Source organism: Anomaloglossus baeobatrachus, chromosome 5, assembly GCF_048569485.1.
Source record: "Anomaloglossus baeobatrachus isolate aAnoBae1 chromosome 5, aAnoBae1.hap1, whole genome shotgun sequence".
Taxonomy (NCBI): domain Eukaryota; kingdom Metazoa; phylum Chordata; class Amphibia; order Anura; family Aromobatidae; genus Anomaloglossus; species Anomaloglossus baeobatrachus.
Window position 1 is genome coordinate 247,788,962 of NC_134357.1, and position 23,717 is coordinate 247,812,678.

The 23,717-nt window shown below is 46.8% G+C and overlaps 1 protein-coding gene across 2 annotated transcripts in view; it reads left to right on the forward strand.

The window, feature by feature from the left end:
* Positions 1 to 23,717, forward strand: part of LOC142311150 (uncharacterized) — a 40,039-nt gene that overhangs the window by 15,222 nt on the left and 1,100 nt on the right. For both annotated transcript variants that reach the window (XM_075349317.1, XM_075349315.1), the window contains 2 exons: positions 96 to 488; positions 21,636 to 23,717. The exon at positions 21,636 to 23,717 is cut by the window's right edge and continues 1,100 nt beyond it. In XM_075349317.1, coding sequence (XP_075205432.1) covers positions 96 to 488; positions 21,636 to 22,411 — 1,169 coding nt within the window. In that variant the 3' untranslated portion in view covers positions 22,412 to 23,717. The remainder of the gene's footprint in view (positions 1 to 95; positions 489 to 21,635) is intronic.

Sequence of the window (23,717 nt, forward strand, 5' to 3'; positions counted from 1 at the left end):
CATCACTCTCATAATTCCTGGATTCTTTTGATATTATCGATTTTATGTCGTGGTACCCTGTCTGAGCACCTTTTTTCTCAATGTTATTTTTTTAGCAGCTAAGCTTTCAGCCATCAATAGCTCAGAAGAACAAATCATCATATCTTCAGATTATGAGACAGAAGACAATGACTTCAGAGAATGTTCTACTGGTGAAGACCCTATTGTCCCAAATATCTTTCCGTTATTTCCTAACTTAGATCTGTCTTCCAATCCTTTTGATCAAAGAGTACGATTTCCTAGTTTTCCGAGCTTCAGGCCTCACAATCAGCCGTTCAAACACTTGAATACATTTCCTTGCCCTGAATGCGATAAGTGTTTTAAATGGAACACCGAGCTTATCAGACATTTGCGAAGCCACGCTGGGGAGAAGCCATATTCTTGTCCGGAGTGTGGGAAGTGTTTTACATGCAAATCTACTCTGTTTAGACATCAGAAGAGTCACTCAGGTGAGATTCAGTCTCTTATTGTTTTCCTTTTTTTACTTGCTTATCTTATTCTACCTATTTTTCTTCATTTGTCCAGATAGGACCGGTGATGGACAGATACTATAGGGGTGGTTATGTTTTAGAATTATTAAGGAACTTACATAATCTTACAGACCAACAGAATAAAGGTTGCACATCATTTATACTGTTTATAAAAGATATAAAAATGAGTTTTGGTCCATTCTTCTGAAAAACTTAACTTATTTTCACCGGACAATCCCTTTATCACCAATCCAGATAATTGTTGTGGTCTGACTGCTTAGACAAGCACCAAATCGGTAGAAATCAGAACTGTGATCCACATTAGGCCAGAGTCACACTTGCGAGTGCCTTGCGTGTAACTCGTGCGAGTCTCTCATTGACACGGCACGGACTCGCACTCTCCTGACAGGAGCGGGTCGGTTGCAAGTATGTCTATGCAGCTGAGATGCTCCTGTCCTGAGAGTGTGAGTCCATGCCGGGTGATTCAATGAGAGACTCGCGCGAGTTACACGCGAGGCACTCGCAAGTGTGACTCTGGCCTTATAGTGGAGTGCGCATGCTCGACCAGCGCTCCATTCATTCCATATGGAGATTTTGGAATGCAGTGATAAAAAAAAACAGCAAAAAAACCCAAAACATTTCTGTGGCATATATTTATGAAACTTAGGTTTTTTTTGTTTTGTTTTATTATTACTCCCACCTTTCAGTCATGCTGTCTGTGATGTCTCCTGCGGTGATTACATGTCTTCACTGTGCATGCTTTTCCTTTGCTCCTCCTCCACCCAGCTCTGGGGGGCAAGACAGGCATCACCCTGTTCTCTACATATATAGTCATTTAAATGACTAGTTCTTTTCTTAAAGGGGTTGTCCACTACTAGGACAGACCGTTCTGATTCCACATGTTTCCCCCAGGTAAAATAATAAAGCCTATACAGTGGAACCTTGGATTAGGAGCATAATCCATTCTGGGAGTGTGCTCTTAAACCAAGTTACTCTTAAATCAAAGCGAATTTTCCAATAGGAAATAATTGAAATACAGACAATTCATTCCACAACCCAAAAATATTTACTGCATTTATACAAAGTTATTACAGTAATACAAAATAATGTACTGTATTCATATAAAATCACAGTACACTAATACAAAATACTGTACAGTAAAAAACATATAAAACAAATTAAACTGCACTTTAGCTTACAATAGAATTGTTGCTGTGCATTAGGTGCACCATAGAGATAAAAATATGACAACCTTTATTCTAGTGCAGTACACAAAAAATACACCCCTAATGTATTCACCCCAAAATAAGGGCAGAACTAAGACAAATGTGCGGTATGAATACTGCACAGGCAAATTACAGTAGAAGCAATAACAGAAAAAAAGTACAGTACTGTATCCACAAATGCAAATTCATAGACATGGTATATAGTATATAATGTACAATGGTATATTATATACAGTAAATATGTACAGAAAGTTACCTCCATAGTGGGTCAGAGCGTGGTGAAAGGATTGAACCGGAAGTGTGCACAGTGAGAATTTGCTCTTATTGCAAAGCATTGCTCTTAAACCAAGGTATACATTTTTAGAAAGCTTTGCTTGTCTTGCAAAACGCTCTCAAACCAAATGACTCTTAATCCAAGGTTCCACTGTACTTAGCTCTGCGGCCGACGTGGTTCCAGTGGTGTCTGGGCTCAGGTTCCGGGATTCACGTGACGTTGTGACTTCACGAGAGCCCTGTACCCAGTCAGTGCTGGATTCTGTTTCCCCACCTTCGGACAAACTAGTTAATCAACGGGAAGTGAGTGCTTCGGCTGCCGCTCACTCCTTGCTCACTGCCCCTGTGTGCAAAGGTGGGTAAGCAAAAGCCGGCGGTGATTGGACTTGGAGCTCTCGTGATGTTACGTACCTTGAGCCCCAGCACCATGCCGGCCACAGAAGTGAGTATAGGCTTTATTATTTTACCTGGGTGGGACATGTGGCATCAGAAGGGGTTTTCCCAGTAGTGGCCAACCCCTTTAAAGTCTGATCTCACCGGAGATCGAAACCCCAACTTGCACATTTTCTGCAGGTGTCCGCACTTCTATTTTTTGCATTTTTGGTGTGGTTTTTTTTATGCCTTTTCCCTTTAGCTGATGCCTTTTTTATGCAGACTTGAAGCAGCATATTTAATGCTTTTTTTTTTTCTTTTGGTACAAAAAAGCTTAGATTCTCACATGTGTTTTTTTTCCGGCTCCTCATAGAAGCCTATAGAGGAAAAAATATTATAATAATAATATTAATATTTATTCATTTATATAGCGCTGTTAATTCCACAGCACTTTACATACAATGGCAACACTGTCCCCATTGGGGCTCACAATCTAAATTCCATATGAGTATGTTTTTGGAGTGTGGGAGGAAACCGGAGAACCCGGAGGAAAGCCACGCAAACACGGGAAGAACATACAAACTCCTTGCAGATAGTAATCTTGGTGGGATTTGAACCCAGGACCCCTGCGCTGCAAGACTGCAGTGCTAACCACTGAGCCACCACAAGACTTAAGTGCTAACTACTGAGCCACCGTGCCAAAGCACCAAAACCGCACAATTCAGCAGCGTTTTTAGATGCACAGCAGTCAGGTGTTTTCGTGAAATCACATCCACTTTCCTCAGACAGGTAGCCTGCATTTTTTTCTGTTGCGTTTAACTGTTCAAGCGAAGTGGATGTGATTTTATGAAAACTCCTGAGTCCTGTGCATTTAAAGACACTGCTGAACTGTGCGGTTCTAGTGATTTTGTTTTACAATACAGACTTCTATGCGAAGCCTGAAAAAAATATATATGAAAAAATGCAGTTGTGTTTTTTTGCGCATGCGCAAGATTATGGAAACAATGTGCATGACATCCCCTGCGTCATCCTCGTACCCGACCATAATCTTGCGCATGCACAAACACCGCACCGGCTCGCGCGAGGCAGGAAAATGACTGCACAGACGCGAGATCTGGCCGAGCAGCGTGAGTGATGACGGCGGCGTCATCACGTCAATCATGAAAGGCAGATGGCGAAGAAGGCCACAAGGAGGGACCGGAGATGAAAATGAGCATGCCCTTCTGAGCCCCACAGGTCATTAGCATACCTAACGGTCATGTTTTATAAAGTTATATTCAGGGTCTGGAAGGGGAGTCAGGGCCAAGGTGCACCTTCATAGAATGCAGCCCAGGAGCTGCAGAAGGGGATTCTTTTGGTTTCATAGTGAAAAAACTGGTGATAGGTTCCCTTTTTATGGCAGAATCAAAACCTTACTGGACCATAAAAGACATTTCTTCATCGTTCCTTATGGGAGACCCAGACCATGGGTGTATAGCTTCTGCCTCCGGAGGACACACAAAGTACTACACTAAAAAGTGTAGCTCCTCCCTCCGAGCATATACACCCCCTGGATAACCAAATCTAGCCAGTTCAATGCTTTGTGTTCAGGAGGCACACATCCACACATGCATTCTCATCTGATTTTTGATTTTAAAGAGTTTGAAGAAAAGCGGGTCCAAGCTGGACTCCCGGCATGTCCCTTCTCACCCCACTGTGTCGGCGGTGTTGTTAAGGTTGATTTCAAGGCTGGAGCCTTACATGCCGCGCTCCTTCACCATCCCTCGGGCTCTGGCTTGAAGTGGGAGCCAGCACGGTTCTCACTGCTTTGCAGGAGACCGGTCTCCATCCGCAGCCCTTTCAGGACCCTGCCGGACGGAGCACTCATCCCTCAGGGACCTGGCCCTGCGTCTCACAAGCTAAGTATTTGAGACGTTATTGCAGGGGGTCCTTTGCATCTTTATTGTTGGGGAGAGTGTGTCAGGTTACTTTGGTGACATTTCCGGCCGGTTCTCTGGTTTTCACCTGAGAACCGCACCGAGGGTGCCTGCTCGCCGGCCGCATTGAAAAATTTAGGCCCCGGCTTCGGCTGCGGCCTACTTTCGTTTTCACTGCCCCTGCATGTCAGTCATGCAGAGGGACAGTGCGGCTGAGGAGATGTTTCCCTCCCCTGTATATCTCCTTGGCCCTCCGGTTCCCGCTCTTGGACTAGGCCCCGCCCCCCCTCCTCGCTCCGGCGCCATTTTATCAGCGTTCTCACACTGATCGGCGCTGGCTGCGGCATCTCTGCATAACCTGTCTGGGGGTCCGAGCTGTGGGATCCGGAGGGCACACAAAACGCTCTGGTAAGCCACAACCTCTGGTTGTGGACTTTCTTATACACTCTCTGGGGGTCATTCTGAAGGAGTGTGTTCTTTACTGCAGAGCCCCCACCTCAGCAGCATGTCTCACATAGGAGCAAGGCTGCAAGGCTGTACTCAATATGCACTGCATGTAAGCTCGTACTGCCTGAACCGAGCACATATCCACATTGTGATGCCTGCTCTAACATGGTGGTGCCTCAGCCTGGAGTCTCCCCAGTGGTCCCTCCGGCTGCTCCGGCCCCGGTGGCTGAACCCCCGGCTTGGGTAGAATCGTTTTCTAAGGCTATCTCCCTGTTCTTTGCCGACTCCATGGGACAGCTGTCCCGGACTCTGCTGAGCATGCATCAGCCCCCTTCTCAGGGCGCCTCTGCTGCTTCGGCTCGCTCTGCAGAGCTCACAGAGGATTCTTCATCTGCTCCTAGACCCCGTCCTCCTAAAAGGAGACGCAGGGTCCCCTCTCCTTCCTCGTCCCGCGGCTCCGATTCACGAGCCGACTCGCAGGATGAGGAGGATGTCTTTACTGGGGGCTCGGACGCTACCTCCATGTGCCCAATTGATCTGACCGAGGGTGATGCGGATGTTAGTGATTTGATTGCGTCCATTAATTCTGTACTGGACCTCAATCCGCCAGTATCAGAGGAGCAACCCTCTCTGGCAGAAAAGCACCAGTTTACCTTGCCTAAGAGAACAAGGAGTGTGTTCTTTAACCACTCCAGTTTTCAAGCCACTGTGTCCAAGCCCAGAGCCTGTCCTGACAAACACTTACCAAAGCGTGGTTCTGATGACCGTTTTCCTTTTCCACCAGAGGTGGTCAAGGAGTGGGCTCACTCACCAAAGGTAGACCCTCCGGTGTCTAGACTCTCAGCCCGGACAGTTGTATCTGTGGCTGATGGCACCTCACTTAAGGATCCCACTGACCGCCAGGTTGACCTCCTGGCCAAGTCTGTCTATGAGGCGGCAGGGGCCTCGTTCTCCCCATCCTTTGCAGCAGTGTGGGCTCTCAAAGCCATCTCTGCTTCCCTAGAGGAGATGCATTCCCTCACTAGGGACTCTATGCCTGAATTGGTTGCCTTAACTTCCCAGGCTTCAGCCTTTTCAGCCTACGCCATGTCTGCCATGCTGGAGGCTTCTCACCGCACTGCGGTGGCCTCCGCTAATTCCCTCGCTATCTGCAGGATTTTGTGGCTTCGAGAGTGGAAGGCAGATGCTTCTTCAAAGAAGTACCTTGCTGGGCTCCCATTTGCTGCGTCCAGGCTGTTCGGTGAACAACTGGATGAAATTATTAAGGAGGCTACTGGCGGGAAGAGTACTTCCTTGCCACAGACTAAACCCAGGAAACCTGTCCAGGGCAGGAACCAGTCGAGGTTTCGTTCCTTTCGTTCCTCTAACTGGGCGGCCTCTAAGCCCTCGGCCTCGTCCACTAACTCAGCCAAGGACCAGAAGCCCACCTGGCGCAAGAAGCCGCGTCCACAAAGGTCCGCAGGAGCTGCTGCCACCAAGGCAGCCTCCTCTTGACTATCTGGCCGAGCCAGCAACGTCCTTGGTCGGTTGCAGGCTCTCCCACTTTGGCGACGTGTGGTTTCAACACGTCTCCGATCAGTGGGTGCGGGATATCATCTCCCACGGCTACAGGATAGAGTTCTCTTCCAGCCCGCCAAACAGATTTTTTCTGTCAACTCCCCCCTGCTCCAAGGCCGCCGCCTTCTCTCAGGCCGTGGCATCCTTACAAGCCAACGGAGTAATTGTACCGTTTCCCGCCAGGGAACGGTTCAGAGGTTTTTACTCAAATCTCTTCCTAGTCCCCAAAAAGGACGGTTCCTTCCGGCCCATCCTGGATCTCAAGCTTCTCAACAAGCATGTTCAGGTGCGGCATTTTCGCATGGAGTCTCTGCGATCAGTCATTGCCTCAATGACCCAAGGAGATTTCCTGGCATCCATCGACATCAGAGATGCCTATCTGCATGTGCCAATTGCAGTTTCACACCAGCGTTGGCTACGTTTTGCAATCGGAGAGGAACATTTCCAATTCGTGGCTCTCCCCTTCGGGTTAGCCACGGCCCCTCGAGTATTTACCAAGGTCATGGCAGCAGTGGTTGCGGTTCTGCACCTCCAGGGGTTGGCAGTGATTCTTACCTGGACGACCTTCTTGTCAAGGCTTCATCCAGTGCAGACTGTCAGCGGAGTGTCTCGCTCACTCTCGCCACTCTTGTTCAATTCGGGTGGCTTGTCAATCTGCCCAAGTCCACTCTGACCCCGACCCAAAAACTTACGTACCTAGGGATGCAATTCGTGACTCTGCCGGCACTTGTGAAGCTGCCCTTAGTCAAACAGCAGTCCCTACATCTGGCGGTGCGCTCTCTGTTGAGGCCCCGCCGTCATTCCATCAGGCACCTCATGCAGGTGCTGGGTCAGATGGTGGCGTCAATGGAAGCGGTTCCCTTTGCCCAGTTCCACCTGCGTCCTCTGCAGCTGGACATTCTTCGCTGTTGGGACAAGCGGACTTCTTCCTTGCACAGGTTAGTGGCTCTGTCGCCACAGACCAGGAGCTCTCTTCAGTGGTGGCTTCGGCCCCTCTCTCTGTCTCAGGGACGCTCCTTCCTGATCCCGTCCTGGGTGATTCTCACCACGGATGCCAGTCTTTCCGGCTGGGGAGCAGTATTTCTCCACCACCGAGCACAGGGCACTTGGACTCCGTCCGAATCAGCCCTCTCAATCAATGTGCTGGAAATCAGAGCTGTGCTTCTAGCTCTCGTAGCCTTTCACCACCTGTTGGCGGGCAAGCACATTCGAGTCCAGTCAGACAACGCGACAGCAGTTGCCTACATCAATCACCAGGGCGGGACTCGCAGCCGTCTGGCAATGTTGGAGGTTCAACGCATCCTTCAGTGGACGGAGGACTCCAAGTCCACCATATCCGCAGTCCACATCCCAGGCGTGGAAAACTGGGAAGCAGATTATCTCAGCCATCAAACCGTGGACAGCGGCGAGTGGGCTCTGCATCCGGCAGTGTTCCGGTCGATCTGTCGCAAGTGGGGCACTCCGGAAGTGGATCTAATGGCATCCCGGCACAACAACAAGGTCCCGGTTTACGTGGCTCGCTCCCACGATCCTCAGGCCTTTGCAGCGGACGCGCTGGTTCAGGATTGGTCCCAGTTCCGTCTGTCTTACGTGTTTCCCCCTCTAGGTCTCTTGCCCAGAGTCCTGCGCAAGATCAGAATGGAGGGCCGTCGGGTCATACTCATTGCTCCAGACTGGCCCAGGCGAGCTTGGTACCCAGACCTGCTCCGTCTGTCCGTAGAGGTGCCGTGGCATCTCCCGGACCGCCCAGACCTTCTCTCACAAGGTCCGTTTTTCCGCCAGAATTCTGCAGCTCTCAGATTGACGGCGTGGCTCTTGAGTCCTGGATCCTGACGGCTTCCGGCATTCCTCCCGAAGTCATCTCCACTATGACTCAGGCTCGGAAGTCTTCCTCTGCCAAGATTTACCACAGGACTTGGAGAATTTTCCTGTCCTGGTGTCGTTCTTCCGGGCATGCCCCTTGGCCTTTTTCCTTGCCGACCATCCTGTCCTTTCTACAGTCCGGTCTGCAGCTAGGACTATCCCTCAATTCCCTTAAGGGACAGGTCTCGGCTCTGTCAGTGTTGTTCCAGCGGCATATCGCCCGACTGGCCCAGGTGCGCACCTTCATGCAGGGCGCATCTCACATCATTCCACCTTACCGGCGGCCTTTGGATCCCTGGAACCTTAATCTGGTCCTCACGGCCTTACAGAAACCCCCCTTTGAGCCTCTTAGGGGGGTTTCTTTGTTTCGACTTTCACAGAAAGTCGTCTTTCTGGTGGCCATAACTTCTCTCAGGAGAGTCTCTGATTTGGCTGCGCTCTCTTCGGAGTCACCTTTTTTGGTTTTTCATCAAGACAAGGTGGTTCTCCGTCCGACTCCGGACTTTCTCCCTAAGGTGGTGTCTCCTTTCCACCTTAACCAGGACATTTCATTGCCTTCCTTTTGTCCGGCTCCTGTGCATCGCTTTGAGAAAGCGTTGCATACTTTAGATCTGGTGCGGGCGCTCCGGATCTATGTGTCACGCACCGCTGTTCTTAGGCGGTGCACCTCTCTTTTTGTGCTGACCACAGGTCAGCGCAAGGGTCTCTCGGCTTCTAAACCGACCCTAGCTCGTTGGATTAGGTCGGCCATATCCGATGCCTACCAGTGTACTCAGGTGCCTCCCCCGCCGGGGATCAAGGCGCACTCGACCAGAGCTGTCGGTGCCTCTTGGGCTTTCAGGCACCAGGCTACGGCTCAGCAGGTCTGTCAGGCTGCCACTTGGTCTAGTCTGCACACCTTTTCGAAGCACTACCAAGTGCATGCTCATGCTTCGGCAGATGCGAGCTTGGGCAGACGCATCCTTCAGGCGGCTGTCGCCCATTTGTGAAGTTAGGTTTTGCCTACTTCTCAGTTTTCTGTTTATTTCCCACCCATGGACTGCTTTGAGACGTCCCATGGTCTGGGTCTCCCATAAGGAACGATGAAGAAAAAGAGAATTTTGTTTACTTACCGTAAATTCTTTTTCTTATAGTTCCGACATGGGAGACCCAGCACCCTCCCTGTTGCCTGTTGGCAGTTTTCTTGTTCCGTGTGTTTTCACCGGCTGTTGTTGTAGACAGAGGTTCCGGTTGTTCCGGGTTTTGCTCTATCTCTACTTGTGGGTGGATATCCTCCTTCAGCTTTTGCACTAAACTGGCTAGATTTGGTTATCCAGGGGGTGTATATGCTCGGAGGGAGGAGCTACACTTTTTAGTGTAGTACTTTGTGTGTCCTCCGGAGGCAGAAGCTATACACCCATGGTCTGGAACTATAAGAAAAAGAATTTACGGTAAGTAAACAAAATTCTCTTTATTATAAACGCTGATTCATATCTGCAAATACGCATCAAATAAATAAGAAACTGCATACAAAATACAGCAAAACAGCAATAAACAGATTGATATTGCATAGTTTGGTGTGGCAACTGTAAAATAAAAAAAAGGCTGATAATATCCAACAGGAAAAAATGCAGTATTTATTATGTGTGAACACGACCTTACAGACGTTTTTAGCAAAATGGCGAGGAGTTAAAAAACAAAAATATTTCAGCATACAGCTTGTTCCATATCTTGGAGGAGAATCGGCTACTTATGTCCATGTAAAAAAACATTGCAAATCTTAACATAGGAAACTGCTTTTGTACATTTCATACATTGCTGATGTTTAATAACAGATACACTACAGATTGCATACTGATAACAATATGGATGAAAAATCATAGCATCCAGGCTTGATAATGCTCTTCACTTCATGAGTATTGCAGGGTATTATCAATTCAATAAAAAACTCAGAAAATTAATTTTTGACTGGTATCCTATACTGGCGTTGTGTCAGATAAAATACCTATTTCCTTCAAATAAACTATTTTTCTTTGTCGCTCCATTGGGAGACCCAGACAATTGGGTGTATAGCTACTGCCTCCGGAGGCCACACAAAGTATTACACTTAAAAGTGTAAGGCCCCTCCCCTTCTGGCTATACACCCTCCCGTGGGATCACGGGCTCCTCAGTTTTCATGCTTTGTGCGAAGGAGGCACACATACATGCATAGCTCCACTGTTTAGTCAGCAGCAGCTGCTGACTATGTCGGATGGAAGAAAAGAGGGCCCATACTAGGGCCCCCAGCATGCTCCCTTCTCACCCCACTATTTGTCGGCGGTGTTTGTTAAGGTTGAGGTACCCATTGCGGGTACAGAGGCTGGAGCCCACATGCTGCATCCTTCCCCATCCCCCTGCGGGCTGTGGGTGAAGTGGGATTTTACCGGTCTCCAGGCACTGAGACCGTGCTCCATCCACAACCCCTGGAGAATCTGCTGGAATGGAGCTGAGTATCGTCAGGGACAGGCCATTTCTGTGTGCAGTCCGAGCTGGAGAGAGGAGACTGGGAGACCCAGACACGGGATTCTGGTGCCCACACACCCGCTTTCAGCGGGCGGTAAGCTGCCCTCAAGGGCTGACCCCCACTGGTGCCGAAGTGTATATTTGTATTTTGTGCTTGCAGCTATACATTGCACTGTACGATCACTAGTGATTCTCTGCTATATACCCTCAACAGCATGTCGACCGCAAAAAGCAAAGGTGCCAAGGCACAGGCTTTTTATGCTGCTTGTACCGCATGTGGGGCTGTTCTACCGGCAGGTTCCACTGACCCCCACTGTGTGCAGTGCTCGGCCCCTGTGGCACTTGCTCGGCCGGGGCCTCTGCTGGAGGTGACCCAGGCAGAACCTCCTGTGAATACTGTCCAGGTGACAGGGACGGAGTTTGCAGTCTTTGCCGACAGATTGTCTGTGACTATGACTAAAATTCTTGAAACATTGCAGTCTAGACCAGTAACTCAGACCATGGACACTGTTAACTCATTGCTCCCTGGTCCCCCTCAGTTGGAACAGCTCCGGGATCCGGGGGCGTCTCTTGCATCCCAGGGTGATGGCTCTGACACGGACGACAGTCCCAGACAGCCTAAGCGAGCTCGCTATGAGCGGCCCTCGACTTCATCACACTGGTCAGGGTCCCAGCAGGACGACTCTCTGTATGATGAGGCGGAGGTAGCTGATCAGGATTCTGATCCTGAGACCGCTCTCAATTTAGATACTCCTGATGGTGACGCCATAGTGAATGATCTTATAGCGTCCATCAATAAAATGCTGGACATTTCTCCACCTGCTCTTCCTGTGGAGGAGACAGCTTCACAGCAGGAGAAATTCCTTTCAGGTATCCCAAGCGTAAATTAAGTGTTTTTCTGGACCACTCTGACTTTAGAGAGGCAATCCAGAAACACCACGCTTATCCGGATAAGCGTTTTTCCAAACGGCTTAAGGATACACGTTATCCTTTTCCCCCGGACGTGGTCAAGGGCTGGACCCAGTGTCCCAAGGTGGATCCTCCAATCTCCAGGCTTGCAGCTAGATCCTTAGTTGCAGTGGAAGATGGGGCGGCACTTAAAGATGCCACTGACAGGCAGATGGAGCTCTGGTTGAAATCCATCTATGAGGCTATTGGCGCGTCGTTTGCTCCAGCATTCGCAGCCGTATGGGCACTCCAAGCTATTTCAGCTGGTCTTGCACAGATTGACACGGTCACACGTACATCTGCTCCGCAGGTGGCACCTGTGACATCTCAAATGTCTGCATTTGCGTCTTACGCGATTAATGCTGTCCTAGACTCTACGAGCCGTACGGCAGTGGCGTCCGCCAACTCCGTAGTTTTACGCAGAGCCTTGTGGTTAAGAGAATGGAAGGCAGATTCTGCTTCCAAGAACTGTTTAACCAGTTTGCCATTTTCTCGTGACCGACTGTTTGGAGAGCGCTTAGATGAAATCATTAAGCACTCCAAGGGTAAAGATTCTTCCTTACCTCAGCCCAGACAAAACAAACCCCAACAGAGGAGAGGACAGTCGGGGTTTCGGTCCTTTCGAGGCTCAGGCAGGTCCCAATTCTCCTCGTCCAAAAGGACTCAAAAGGATCAGAGGAGCGCAGATTCTTGGCGGACTCAGTCACGCCCAAAAAAGACAGCCGGAAGACCCGCTACCAAGGCGGCTTCCTCATGACTTTCGGCCTCCTCTCTCCGCATCCTCGGTCGGTGGCAGGCTCTCCCGCTTTGGCGACATTTGGCTGCCACAGGTCACAGACCGTTGGGTGAGAGACATTCTGTCTCACGGGTACAGGATAGAGTTCAGCTCTCGTCCTCCAACTCGCTTCTTCAGAACTTCTCCACCTCCCGACCGAGCCGATGCTCTGCGGCTAGCGGTGTCCACTCTAAAAGCGGAAGGAGTGGTGACCCCCGTTCCTCTTCAGGAACAAGGTCACGGTTTTTACTCCAACTTGTTTGTGGTGCCAAAAAAGGACGGGTCATTCCGTCCCGTTCTGGATCTAAAACTGCTCAACAAGCACGTAAAAACCAGGCGGTTCCGAATGGAATCCCTTCGCTCCGTCATCGCCTCAATGTCTCAAGGAGATTTTCTAGCATCAATAGACATCAAGGATGCTTATCTCCACGTGCCGATTGCTCCAGAACACCAGCGTTTCCTACGCTTTGTTATAGGAGACGAACACCTTCAGTTCGTAGCTCTGCCTTTCGGGCTGGCGACAGCCCCACGTGTCTTCACCAAGGTCATGGCAGCAGTAGTAGCAGTCCTGCACTCTCAAGGTCACTCTGTGATCCCGTATTTGGACGATCTACTGGTCAAGGCACCCTCTCAAGAGGCATGCCAACACAGCCTGAATGTTGCGCTGGAGACTCTCCAGAGTTTCGGGTGGATCATCAACTTTTCAAAGTCAAATCTAACTCCGACCCAATCGCTAACATATCTTGGCATGGAGTTTCATACTCTCTCAGCGATAGTGAAGCTTCCGCTGGACAAGCAGCGTTCACTACAGACAGGGGTGCAATCTCTCCTTCAGGGCCAGTCGCACCCCTTGAGACGCCTCATGCACTTCTTGGGGAAGATGGTAGCTGCAATGGAGGCAGTCCCTTTCGCGCAGTTTCATCTCCGTCCACTACAATGGGACATTCTCCGCCAATGGGACGGGAAGTCGACGTCCCTCGACAGAGACGTCTCCCTTTCTCAGGCGGCCAAGGAATCTCTTCGGTGGTGGCTTCTTCCCACCGCTTTGTCGAAAGGAAAATCCTTTCTACCCCCATCCTGGGAGGTAGTCACGACAGACGCGAGTCTCTCAGGGTGGGGAGCAGTGTTTCGCCACCACAGGGCTCAAGGGACGTGGACTCAGGAAGAGTCCACCCTTCAGATCAATGTTCTAGAAATCAGAGCAGTGTATCTTGCCCTACAAGCCTTCCAGCAGTGGCTGGAAGGCAAGCAGATCCGAATTCAGTCGGACAACTCCACAGCGGTAGCGTACATCAACCACCAAGGTGGAACACGCAGTCGGCAAGCCTTCCAGGAAGTCCGACGGATTCTGACGTGGGTGGAAGACACGGCTTCCACCATATCCGCAGTTCACATCCCAGGCGTGGAAAACTGGGAAGCAGACTTCCTCAGTCGCCAGGGTATGGACGCAGGGGAATGGTCCCTTCAACCGGACGTGTTTCAGGAGATCTGTCGCCGCTGGGGGATGCCGGACGTCGACCTGATGGCGTCACGGCACAACAACAAGGTCCCGGCTTTCATGGCACGGTCTCACGATCACCGAGCTTTGGCGGCAGACGCCTTAGTTCAAGATTGGTCGCAATTCCGGCTACCTTACGTGTTCCCGCCTCTGGCATTGTTGCCCAGAGTGCTGCGCAAGATCAGGGCCGACTGCCGTCGCGCCATCCTCGTCGCTCCAGACTGGCCGAGGACATCGTGGTACCCAGATCTGTGGCACCTCACGGTAGGCCAACCATGGGCACTACCAGAACGACCAGACTTGCTATCTCAAGGGCCGTTTTTCCACCTGAATTCTGCGGCCCTGAACCTGACTGTGTGGCCATTGAGTCCTGGATCCTAGCATCTTCAGGATAATCTCGAGGGGTTATTACCACCATGAGACAGGCTAGAAAACCATCCTCCGCCAAGATCTACCACAGGACGTGGAAGATATTCTTATCTTGGTGCGCTGCTCAGGGAGTTTCTCCCTGGCCTTTTGCATTGCCTACTTTTCTTTCCTTTCTGCAATCCGGATTGGAAAAAGGTTTGTCGCTCAGCTCCCTTAAAGGACAAGTCTCAGCGCTATCTGTATTTTTTCAGAAACGCCTAGCACGACTTGCTCAGGTACGCACGTTCCTGCAAGGAGTTTGTCATATCGTCCCTCCTTACAAGCGGCCGTTAGAGCCCTGGGATCTGAACAAGGTTCTAATTGCTCTCCAGAAGCCGCCTTTCGAGCCTATGAAGGATGTTTCACTTTCCCGTCTTTCACAGAAAGTGGCCTTTCTAGTAGCGGTCACGTCTCTTCGGAGAGTGTCCGAGCTAGCTGCGCTCTCATGTAAATCTCCCTTCCTGGTGTTTCACCAGGACAAGGTGGTTCTACGTCCGATTCCTGAGTTTCTCCCTAAGGTGGTATCCCCCTTTCATCTCAATCAGGATGTCACATTACCTTCCTTGTGTCCTCATCCAGTTCATCAATTTGAGAAAGGTTTGCATTTGTTGGATCTGGTCAGAGCACTCAGGATCTACATTTCCCGCACGGCGCCCTTTCGCCGCTCGGATGCACTCTTTGTCCTTGTCGCTGGTCAGCGTAAAGGGTCGCAAGCTTCCAAATCCACTCTGGCTCGGTGGATCAAGGAACCAATTCTTGAAACCTACCGTTCTGCGGGGCTTCCGGTTCCTTCAGGGCTGAAGGCCCATTCTACCAGAGCCGTGGGTGCGTCCTGGGCATTACGGCACCAGGCTACGGCTCAGCAGGTGTGCCAGGCGGCTACCTGGTCGAGTCTGCACACCTTTACCAAGCATTATCAGGTGCATACCTACGCTTCGGCGGACGCCAGCCTAGGTAGACAAGTCCTTCAGGCGGCGGTTGCCCACCTGTAGGACAGGGCTGTTTGACGGCCCTATCACGAGGTATTCTTTTACCCACCCAGGGACTGCTTTTGGACGTCCCAATTGTCTGGGTCTCCCAATGGAGCGACAAAGAAGAAGGGAATTTTGTTTACTTACCGTAAATTCCTTTTCTTCTAGCTCCAATTGGGAGACCCAGCACCCGCCCTGTTTTCTTAGGGATTTTTGGTTTTTTCGGGTACACATGTTGTTCATGTTGAACGGTTTCAGTTCTCCGATGTTCTTCGGATTTAATTTGTCTTTAAAACTGTTATTGGCTTTCCTCCTTCTTGCTTTTGCACTAAAACTGAGGAGCCCGTGATCCCACGGGAGGGTGTATAGCCAGAAGGGGAGGGGCCTTACACTTTTAAGTGTAATACTTTGTGTGGCCTCCGGAGGCAGTAGCTATACACCCAATTGTCTGGGTCTCCCAATTGGAGCTAGAAGAAAAGGAATTTACGGTAAGTAAACAAAATTCCCTTCATTTGAAGGAAATAGGTATATTCTCAATGCAATGAAAGGATCACACATTCAAGTCCTTTTGTGGAACTAATAAATATTTCAGGAAAAATTAATAACATGAATACCATTTTAATTTTTCAGAATAAAAAGTAATTTAAAGGGAATCTGTCAGTAGGTTTTTGCTATTTAATCTGGGGACAGCATGCTGTAGGGGTTCAAACACAGATTTCAGCGATGTGTCACTTATCAAGCTGTGTACTGTTTACTTGCAATGATTGGCTTAACACTAGGAGATTATCATTGCTCGGACTACATTAGTTAGACCAGTCCTGAGACCTAGTCTGATCAGCCCTCTCCTGTGGTAAGCAGCTCACGGTCTATAGACTTTGTACATAGAGAGCTGTGGTCTGGGTGGGGATCGCTTTCTCAGTCTGCTTCATCCTAGAACTAAGAACTCTGATTGTGTTAGAATGGCTGTAGCCAGTAATCTAAGTGATACATCGTTGGATTCAGGGTCTCTTTTCCTACATCATGCTGCTCTCAGATAAGGTGGCAAAAACCTGCTGATAGATTCACTTTAATTTAATAAAGATAAAACATTCTAAAAAGGACACACATCTGGCATCACCACGTCCGCAACGGCCAGTAGAATAAAAATGTATAATTATTTTTTCTGCCCAATATGCGCTGCAAAAAAAAAAGCGCTCATTAAAAACTACAGCTCATTAAGCGAAAAAACAATCCCTCATAGAGTGGTGTACGTTGTTTTTTTTTGTGCAAATGTAGTAACACATAAATAAAAGATTTAAACTAGGCATCACTGTATTTGCATCAACCTGTCCTATAATACTCTATATTAATCCCTTACAGAAAAAAAATACAAAAAACAATGTGGAATTGCATTTTTTCATTCATGCAAAGAAAATGGAAAGTGATAAAAAGTCAAATGTTTAAAAAAATGGTAATTTTGGTAACTTAAAACTTATGATTCTCAAAATATGGTGGCACAAAAAAAATCTCTCTGTCTCTCTCTCTCTCTCTCTGTATATATATATATATATATATATATATATATATATATATATACCTACACATGTATACATACACACATGCACGTAGTCAAAATTGTTGTTACCTCTCCTTTAATGAAAGAAAAACCCACAATGGTCACAGAAATAACTTGAATCTGACAAAAGTAGTAATAAATGAAAGATCTATGAAAATGAACAAATGAAAGTCAGACATTGCTTTTCCACCATGCTTCCACAGAATTTTTAAAAAAATAAAACTCATGAAACAGGCCTGGACAAAATTGATAGTACCCCTGAAAATAATGTGACAAAAGGGACATGTGAAATCAAGGTATATGTACTAATTAGTATCACAGGTGTCCACAATCTTGTAATCAGTCAATGGGCCTTTATATAGGGCTACAGATACTCACTATGCTGTTTGATGACATAGTGTGTACCACACTGAACATGGATCAGAGGAAGCGAAGGAAAGAGTTGTCTCAGGAGATTAAAAAGAAATGATAGACAAGCATGTTAAAGGTAAAGGTTATAAGACCATCTCCATGTAGCTTGATGTTCCTGTGACTAGAGTAGCACATTATATTCAGAAATTTAAGATCCATGGGACTGTAGCCAACCTTCCTGTACGTGACCACAGGAGGAAAATTGATGACAAATCAAAGAGACGGGTAACACGAATGGTAACAAAAGAGCCCAGAAAAACTTCTAAAGAGATTAAAGATGAACTTCGAATTCAAGGAACATCAGTGTCAGATCGCACCATCTGTCGTTGTTTGAGCCAAAGTGGACTTCATGGGAGACGAACAAGGAATACAACATTGTTGAAAAAAAATCATAAAAAAGCCAGACTGGAATTTGCCAAACTACATGTTGACAAGCCATAAAGCTTCTGGGAGAATGTCCTTTGGACAGATGAGACAAAAATGGAACTTTCTGGCAAGGCACATCAGCTCTATGTTCACAGATGGAAAATTGAAGCATATGAAGAAAAGAACACTGTCCCTACTGTGAAACATGGAGGAGGCTCTGTCATGTTCAGGGGCTGCTTTGCTGCATCTGCCACAGGGTAATAAACAGGAGAAGAGAGGAATAAATAGTGCAAATATTTTATTGTCAAAAAAAGGGAAACAAAAGGGGTTCAAGTGGATATACATAAAACGTTGAGTGATTAAAAACATACAAACATGGGAGCTGGGTGCAGGCACATGTAATGCATTAATCTGATGGAAAAGGATAGGTACATAAAGATGATAAATACCAGTGGGGTAAAGAATGTAAAGGCTACAGGCAAAAAATGCTATATTAAAGTGTCAGTGCATATATTTCCATAGCAGGATGCCTGCATGCCAAATGTTCTTAAAGTGTCATATGCATAAATAGCCTAACTCACAGGGCATGATAGCCACCATTAGATATAAGTACCCACCAGTAAAGTGCAATCGTGCAGATGTCAGTAGCAGGAGCCCAGACAGCCAGATCCCAGGAAGAGGAGTTCCCCCTAACCCAGGGGGGCATGCAGGCATCCTGCTATGGAAATATATGCACTGACACTTTAATATAGCATTTTTTGCCTGTAGTGTTTACATTCTTTACCCCACTGGTATTTATCATCTTTATGTACTTATCCTTTTCCATCAGATTAATGCATTACATGTGCCTGCACCCAGCTCCCATGTTTGTGTGTTTTTAATCACTCAACGTTTTATGCATATCCACTTGAACCCCTTTTGTTCCCCTTTTTTTGACAATAAAATATTTGCACTATTTATTCCTCTCTTCTCCTGTTTATTATATGTTTGTATGGAATTCGTGCTTGCGGCATGTGACCCACGGGTGGCACTTTGACCGCAGTTATGACCAGTATGGTATCATGGAGTTTTTCTAATTTAAATCTGCCACAGGGTGTCTTAAATCTGTGCAGGGCACAATGAAATCTCAAGCTTATCAAGGGATTCTAGAGAGAAATGAGCTGCCCAGTGTCAGAAAGCTTGGTCTCAGTCACAGGTCATGGGTCTTGCAAAAGGATAATGACCCAAAACACATAGCTAAAAACACCCAAGAATGGCTAATAGGAAAATATTGGACTATTCTGAAGTGGCCTTCTATGAGCCCTGACCTAAATCCTATTGAGCATTTATGGAAACAGCTGAAACATGCCATCTGAAAAAGGCAACCTGCAAACACCAGACAACTGGAGCAGTTTGCTTTTGAAGACTGGGCCAAAATACCTGTTGTGCAGCAAAATATTACGTAAAGGAGAATACCATCATTTCTGTTCAGGCCTATTTCATGAGTTTTATTTTTATTTAAATTCTGTGTAAGCAGAAAAGCAGCAATGTCTGACTCCCATTTGTTCATTTTCAAAGATTTTTTATTTATTATTACTTTTGTCAGATTCAAGTTATTTCTGTGACCATTGTGGCTTTTTTTTCATTAAACGAGGGGTGCCAACAATTTTGACCACGTGTGTGTGTGTGTGTGTGTGTGTGTGTGTATACACACATATATATATATATATATATATATATATATATATATATATGTATTTATTTTTAATCTCAGTATTTGTTTTTTGAAAAAAAAAAAAAAAAACATACCCGAAGCCGAACCCGCATCTTTCTCGGCAGTAGTGTGATATTTAGCCATCATATGCCTCTAACAGCCGTTCTTGGAGTCCTAAGGGGACTTAACTACAATAAAAAAATGAAAAGTTTTAAAAAATTATAAAACTTCAAGTCACCCCCCTTTTCACCCATTAAAAATGTAAAAGTGGAAAAAGATTAAATATTTGGTATCGCTATGTTTGTAAAAGTAAGGTCTATCAGCATATAAAATAAATTAATCCTATCGGTAACTGGAGTAACAATAAAAAATTAAGCAGAATTGTGGTTTTTCAACCACAGCAACAGCGCAAAAACATGTTAATAACAGGTGATGAAAATATTGTATCTACCCCAAAAAGGTATCAATAAAAAGAATAGCTCAAGGTACGAAAAATTAAGCCCTCTCACAGGACTACAACCCGAACATTTTAAACATTACGACTGTCAGAAAATGGCGACAAAAGCAAAAAAAAAATTTTGTAAAAATGTATGATTTTTTTTTACCAACTAATCAAAAAAAAACTTGTATGTTTGGCATTGCCATAATCATACTGACTTGGAAAATCATATTTTCAGGTGAATTTTACCACAAAATGAATGATGCAAATTAGAAAAATAATAACAATTACGGTTTTGTGCTTTTTTTTAACCATTTTGAAGTTTTTTTCCGTTTTCCAGAACATAATATAATAAAATTGATGGTGTGTCATCCTGCTAAAATTAAGCTTTCACACTGCTATGTGGACAGAACAATAAAAAAGTTATGGCTCTTGAAAAGAGGGAGGAAAAAACTGCTCAAAAATGGAAAATCGCCCAGTTGGGAAGGGGGTAAAAGGACTGCCCACTTTCATAAAAATTGGACTCCAAACTGTATAAAATACCTAAAATAAACTCAGCAGATACTCTCCCTCCCTCAGTCCAACGCCTGTTTACTGCCGCTGTTCCGTACTTGGTGTTTCAGCTGCAATGATGACCCCATATTAACAGTAGGTGTCACCGCTCTAGATAGTCACTGAGCTCAGTGGCTGTGCCTGGGTTGACACCAGCACCCAGGGAGGGTGAGAACCTGCTGGTCCTTGACCCAGGTAGGATGAGTACATGCTGGTCCTCAACCCAGGGAGGGGGAGTACCTGCTGGTCTTCAAGCCAGGGAGGTTCAGTACCTGCTGGTCCTAGATCCAGGGAGGCTCAGTACCTGCTAGTCCTAGACCCACGGAGGCTGAGTACCTGCTGGTCCTAGACCCAAGGAGGGTGAGTACCTGCTGATCCTAGACCCGGGGAGGATTAGTACCTGCTGGTCTTAGACCCAGGTAGGGTGAGTACCTGCTGATTCTAAACCCATCGAGGGTAAGTACCTGCTGGTCCTCAACTCAGGCAGGGTGAGCACCTGCTGGTCCTCGACTCTGGGAGGGTGAGTACCTCCTGGTTCTCGACTCACAGAGGGAGAGTACCTACTGTTTCTTGACCCAGGGAGGGTGAGTACCTGCTGATCTTAGACCCAAGGAGGGTGAGTACCTGCTGAGTGTTTTTTTATGTTTGCCAACTTCCCTATATGACCATCTGATTAGTTTAAACTGAGTTTGGGGGTGACAGACTGGTGTACTAAGCTTGAACAGCGGTCCAAGTTACAGATTTTGAATTTGTTTTACCTTGCTTTTCTTTATACGGTCATAGATTAGAACTTTATCTGCCTCCAACCACCATGAGGAATAGTTCACAGCATATATGTTGTATTTATACAGTCAGGATAGAAGCTAATGGGTTATTTCCATCTGAAGACGTTATCACCTATTCCCAGCATAGGTGATGGCTAGCTTATCACTGGGTGACCCACCCAGTGTTGGACTGGGATTGCAAGGGCTCTCCAGTAGCATGACTTTAGAGTCCCCCATTCAGCTACATGCAAGTATTACATTCCTCAAATTTACCTCTGCTTCTATATAATAATTAAATGGGTATTTTGGCTAATGAATGGTGAGATGCTACCATTGTCTTTGCATAATGAATCTAGTGTAATGTTCCACATACTGCCCATGTTGGAGGGTGCAGCCACCGAGGGATTCTCCTTTTACTCTATGGGTCAATCCGAACCTGGTCACACCGCCGATCCTTCTACTGGTTCTGAAAACATTCCCTGTTGGAATGGAACTGTGGATGCACACATGGGCCACCACTCTGTTCATTGTCTGTGGGACATGGGGAGGTAGCCAACCACAACAGTAATAAAAAAAATGTATTTCTCATATGTTTTTTTTTCTTCCAACAGAGGAAAATAGCACCAAGAATATGTCAGAGGACCATCCGGCATTATCTCCTAATTGTGACTTAAATGTCATCAACATCAAACAAGACCTTGAAGATGAAATTCCCATTACTCCAGACATATTTCCCATATTTCATAATCCAGAAATTTTAACAAATCCTTCTGAGCAACTTGTCCACTTTTCTAATATCTCCGATTTGATTCCTCACCATGGGCCATTTAGACGCTATAAGATATTTCCTTGCTCTGAATGTGGTAAATGTTTTAACTGGAACGCTGAACTCATAAGACATCAACGAATCCACACAGGGGAAAAACCATATCCATGTCCTGAGTGTGGCAAATGTTTTGCTCGTAAATCAACTCTTTTTAGACATCAGAAGAGCCATAGCGGCGAGAAACCTTTTCTCTGCTGTGAATGTGGCAAATATTTCACCCGAAACGCAAACCTTCTTTTACATCAGAGAATTCACACGGGAGAGAAGCCATTTTCATGTACTGAGTGTGGAAAAAGGTTTTCTCAAAAATCCTATCTCATTGCACATCAAAAAACTCACACTGATGAAAAGCCTTATTCATGTGCTGAATGTGGAAAGAGGTTTTCACAAAAGTCTTGTCTTCTCTTACATCGAAGAATTCACACAGGAGAGAAGCCATACTCTTGTTCAGTTTGTGGGAAAAGGTTTGCACGGAAAGGAATTATGCTGAGCCATGAAAGGACGCACTCACAGTTGAAGAACCAGTTTCATTATCTGAATATAGATCACTACTCAAGTTGAAATATTTTTTAATGTAAGGCTGACTATCCAACTTTACGGTTTGGTTCAGTGTTATTAATTATTGGGGCAAGGTCCTTTTGCTGTAAAATAGTAAATTAGGCAGTACTTGCCTGTTAAAGGCTCTGCCACTCCATGCACAACTCTCCACTTCAGCCAATCACTGGGCTGGCAATGAGACTGTGATAGAAGGCATAAGGAGGCTGAGTCCAATGATTGGCTGCAGCGGTCAGTGCTTACTTTGTTACTTTACAGCCTCAGGAGCCTTAGCCCAGTTTTTAATGAGGACTGAAATTATTGCACAGGCCTGTTGCATAATTAAGCCAAACTTCTCACTATTTTTCCTTACTTTGACCCCTTCATTAATGCATCCTAGAATAAAAACATAGCGTAGGCACACTGCACTGTGTAGGTACATTGCCAAATGTACTGACTACAAGGAACTAAAGCAAAAACAAGAGCAGCACATCTGTTAGTAAAGGTGTAATATGCAGATGCATACTCATAAATGTCCAATAATAAGTCATTACAAATTTACTGTAGTAAAATGGTAACATAAGGCTCCACTAGAACACCACGGTTATCACTGTTTGTATTATGTAAATATTGGGCTTAACATATTTATATTAATATATTTAATTTTTTTTATATTCTAATGAAAGTCAGCTCCTTAATGACTGCTATGTCTTTTATAGTCGTCATTAAGAGGCCTTAAAGGCCGCTTTACACGCTACGACATCGCTAAAGCGATCTCGTTGGGGTCAAAGAATTTGTGACGCACATCTGGCCCCTTTAGCGATGTCGTTGTGTGTGACACCTATTAGCGATTTTGAATCGTTGCAAAAACGTGCAAAATCGCTAATCGGTGACATGCCCCCCTCTTCCCAAATATCGTTGTTGCTGCAGTAATGATGTTGTTCCTCGTTCCTTGGGCAGCACACATCGCTACGTGTGACACCGCAGGAACAAGGAACCTCACCTTACCTGCGTCCCACCAGCAATGAGGAAGGAGGGAGGTGGGCGGGATGTTTGTCCCGCTCATCTCCGCCCCTCCGCTTTGATTGGGCGGCCGCTTAGTGACGTCGCTGTGACGCTGAACGAACCGCCCCCTTATAAAGGAGGCGGTTCGCCGGTCACAGCGACGTCGCAGAGTAGGTATGTGCGTGTGACGCTGCCGTAGCGATAATGTTCGCTACGGCAGCGATCACCACATATCGGCTGTACGACGGGGGCGGGTGCTATCACGCTCGACATTGCTAGCATCGGCTAGCAATGCCGCAGCGTTTAAAGCGGCCTTTAATCCTCAGTT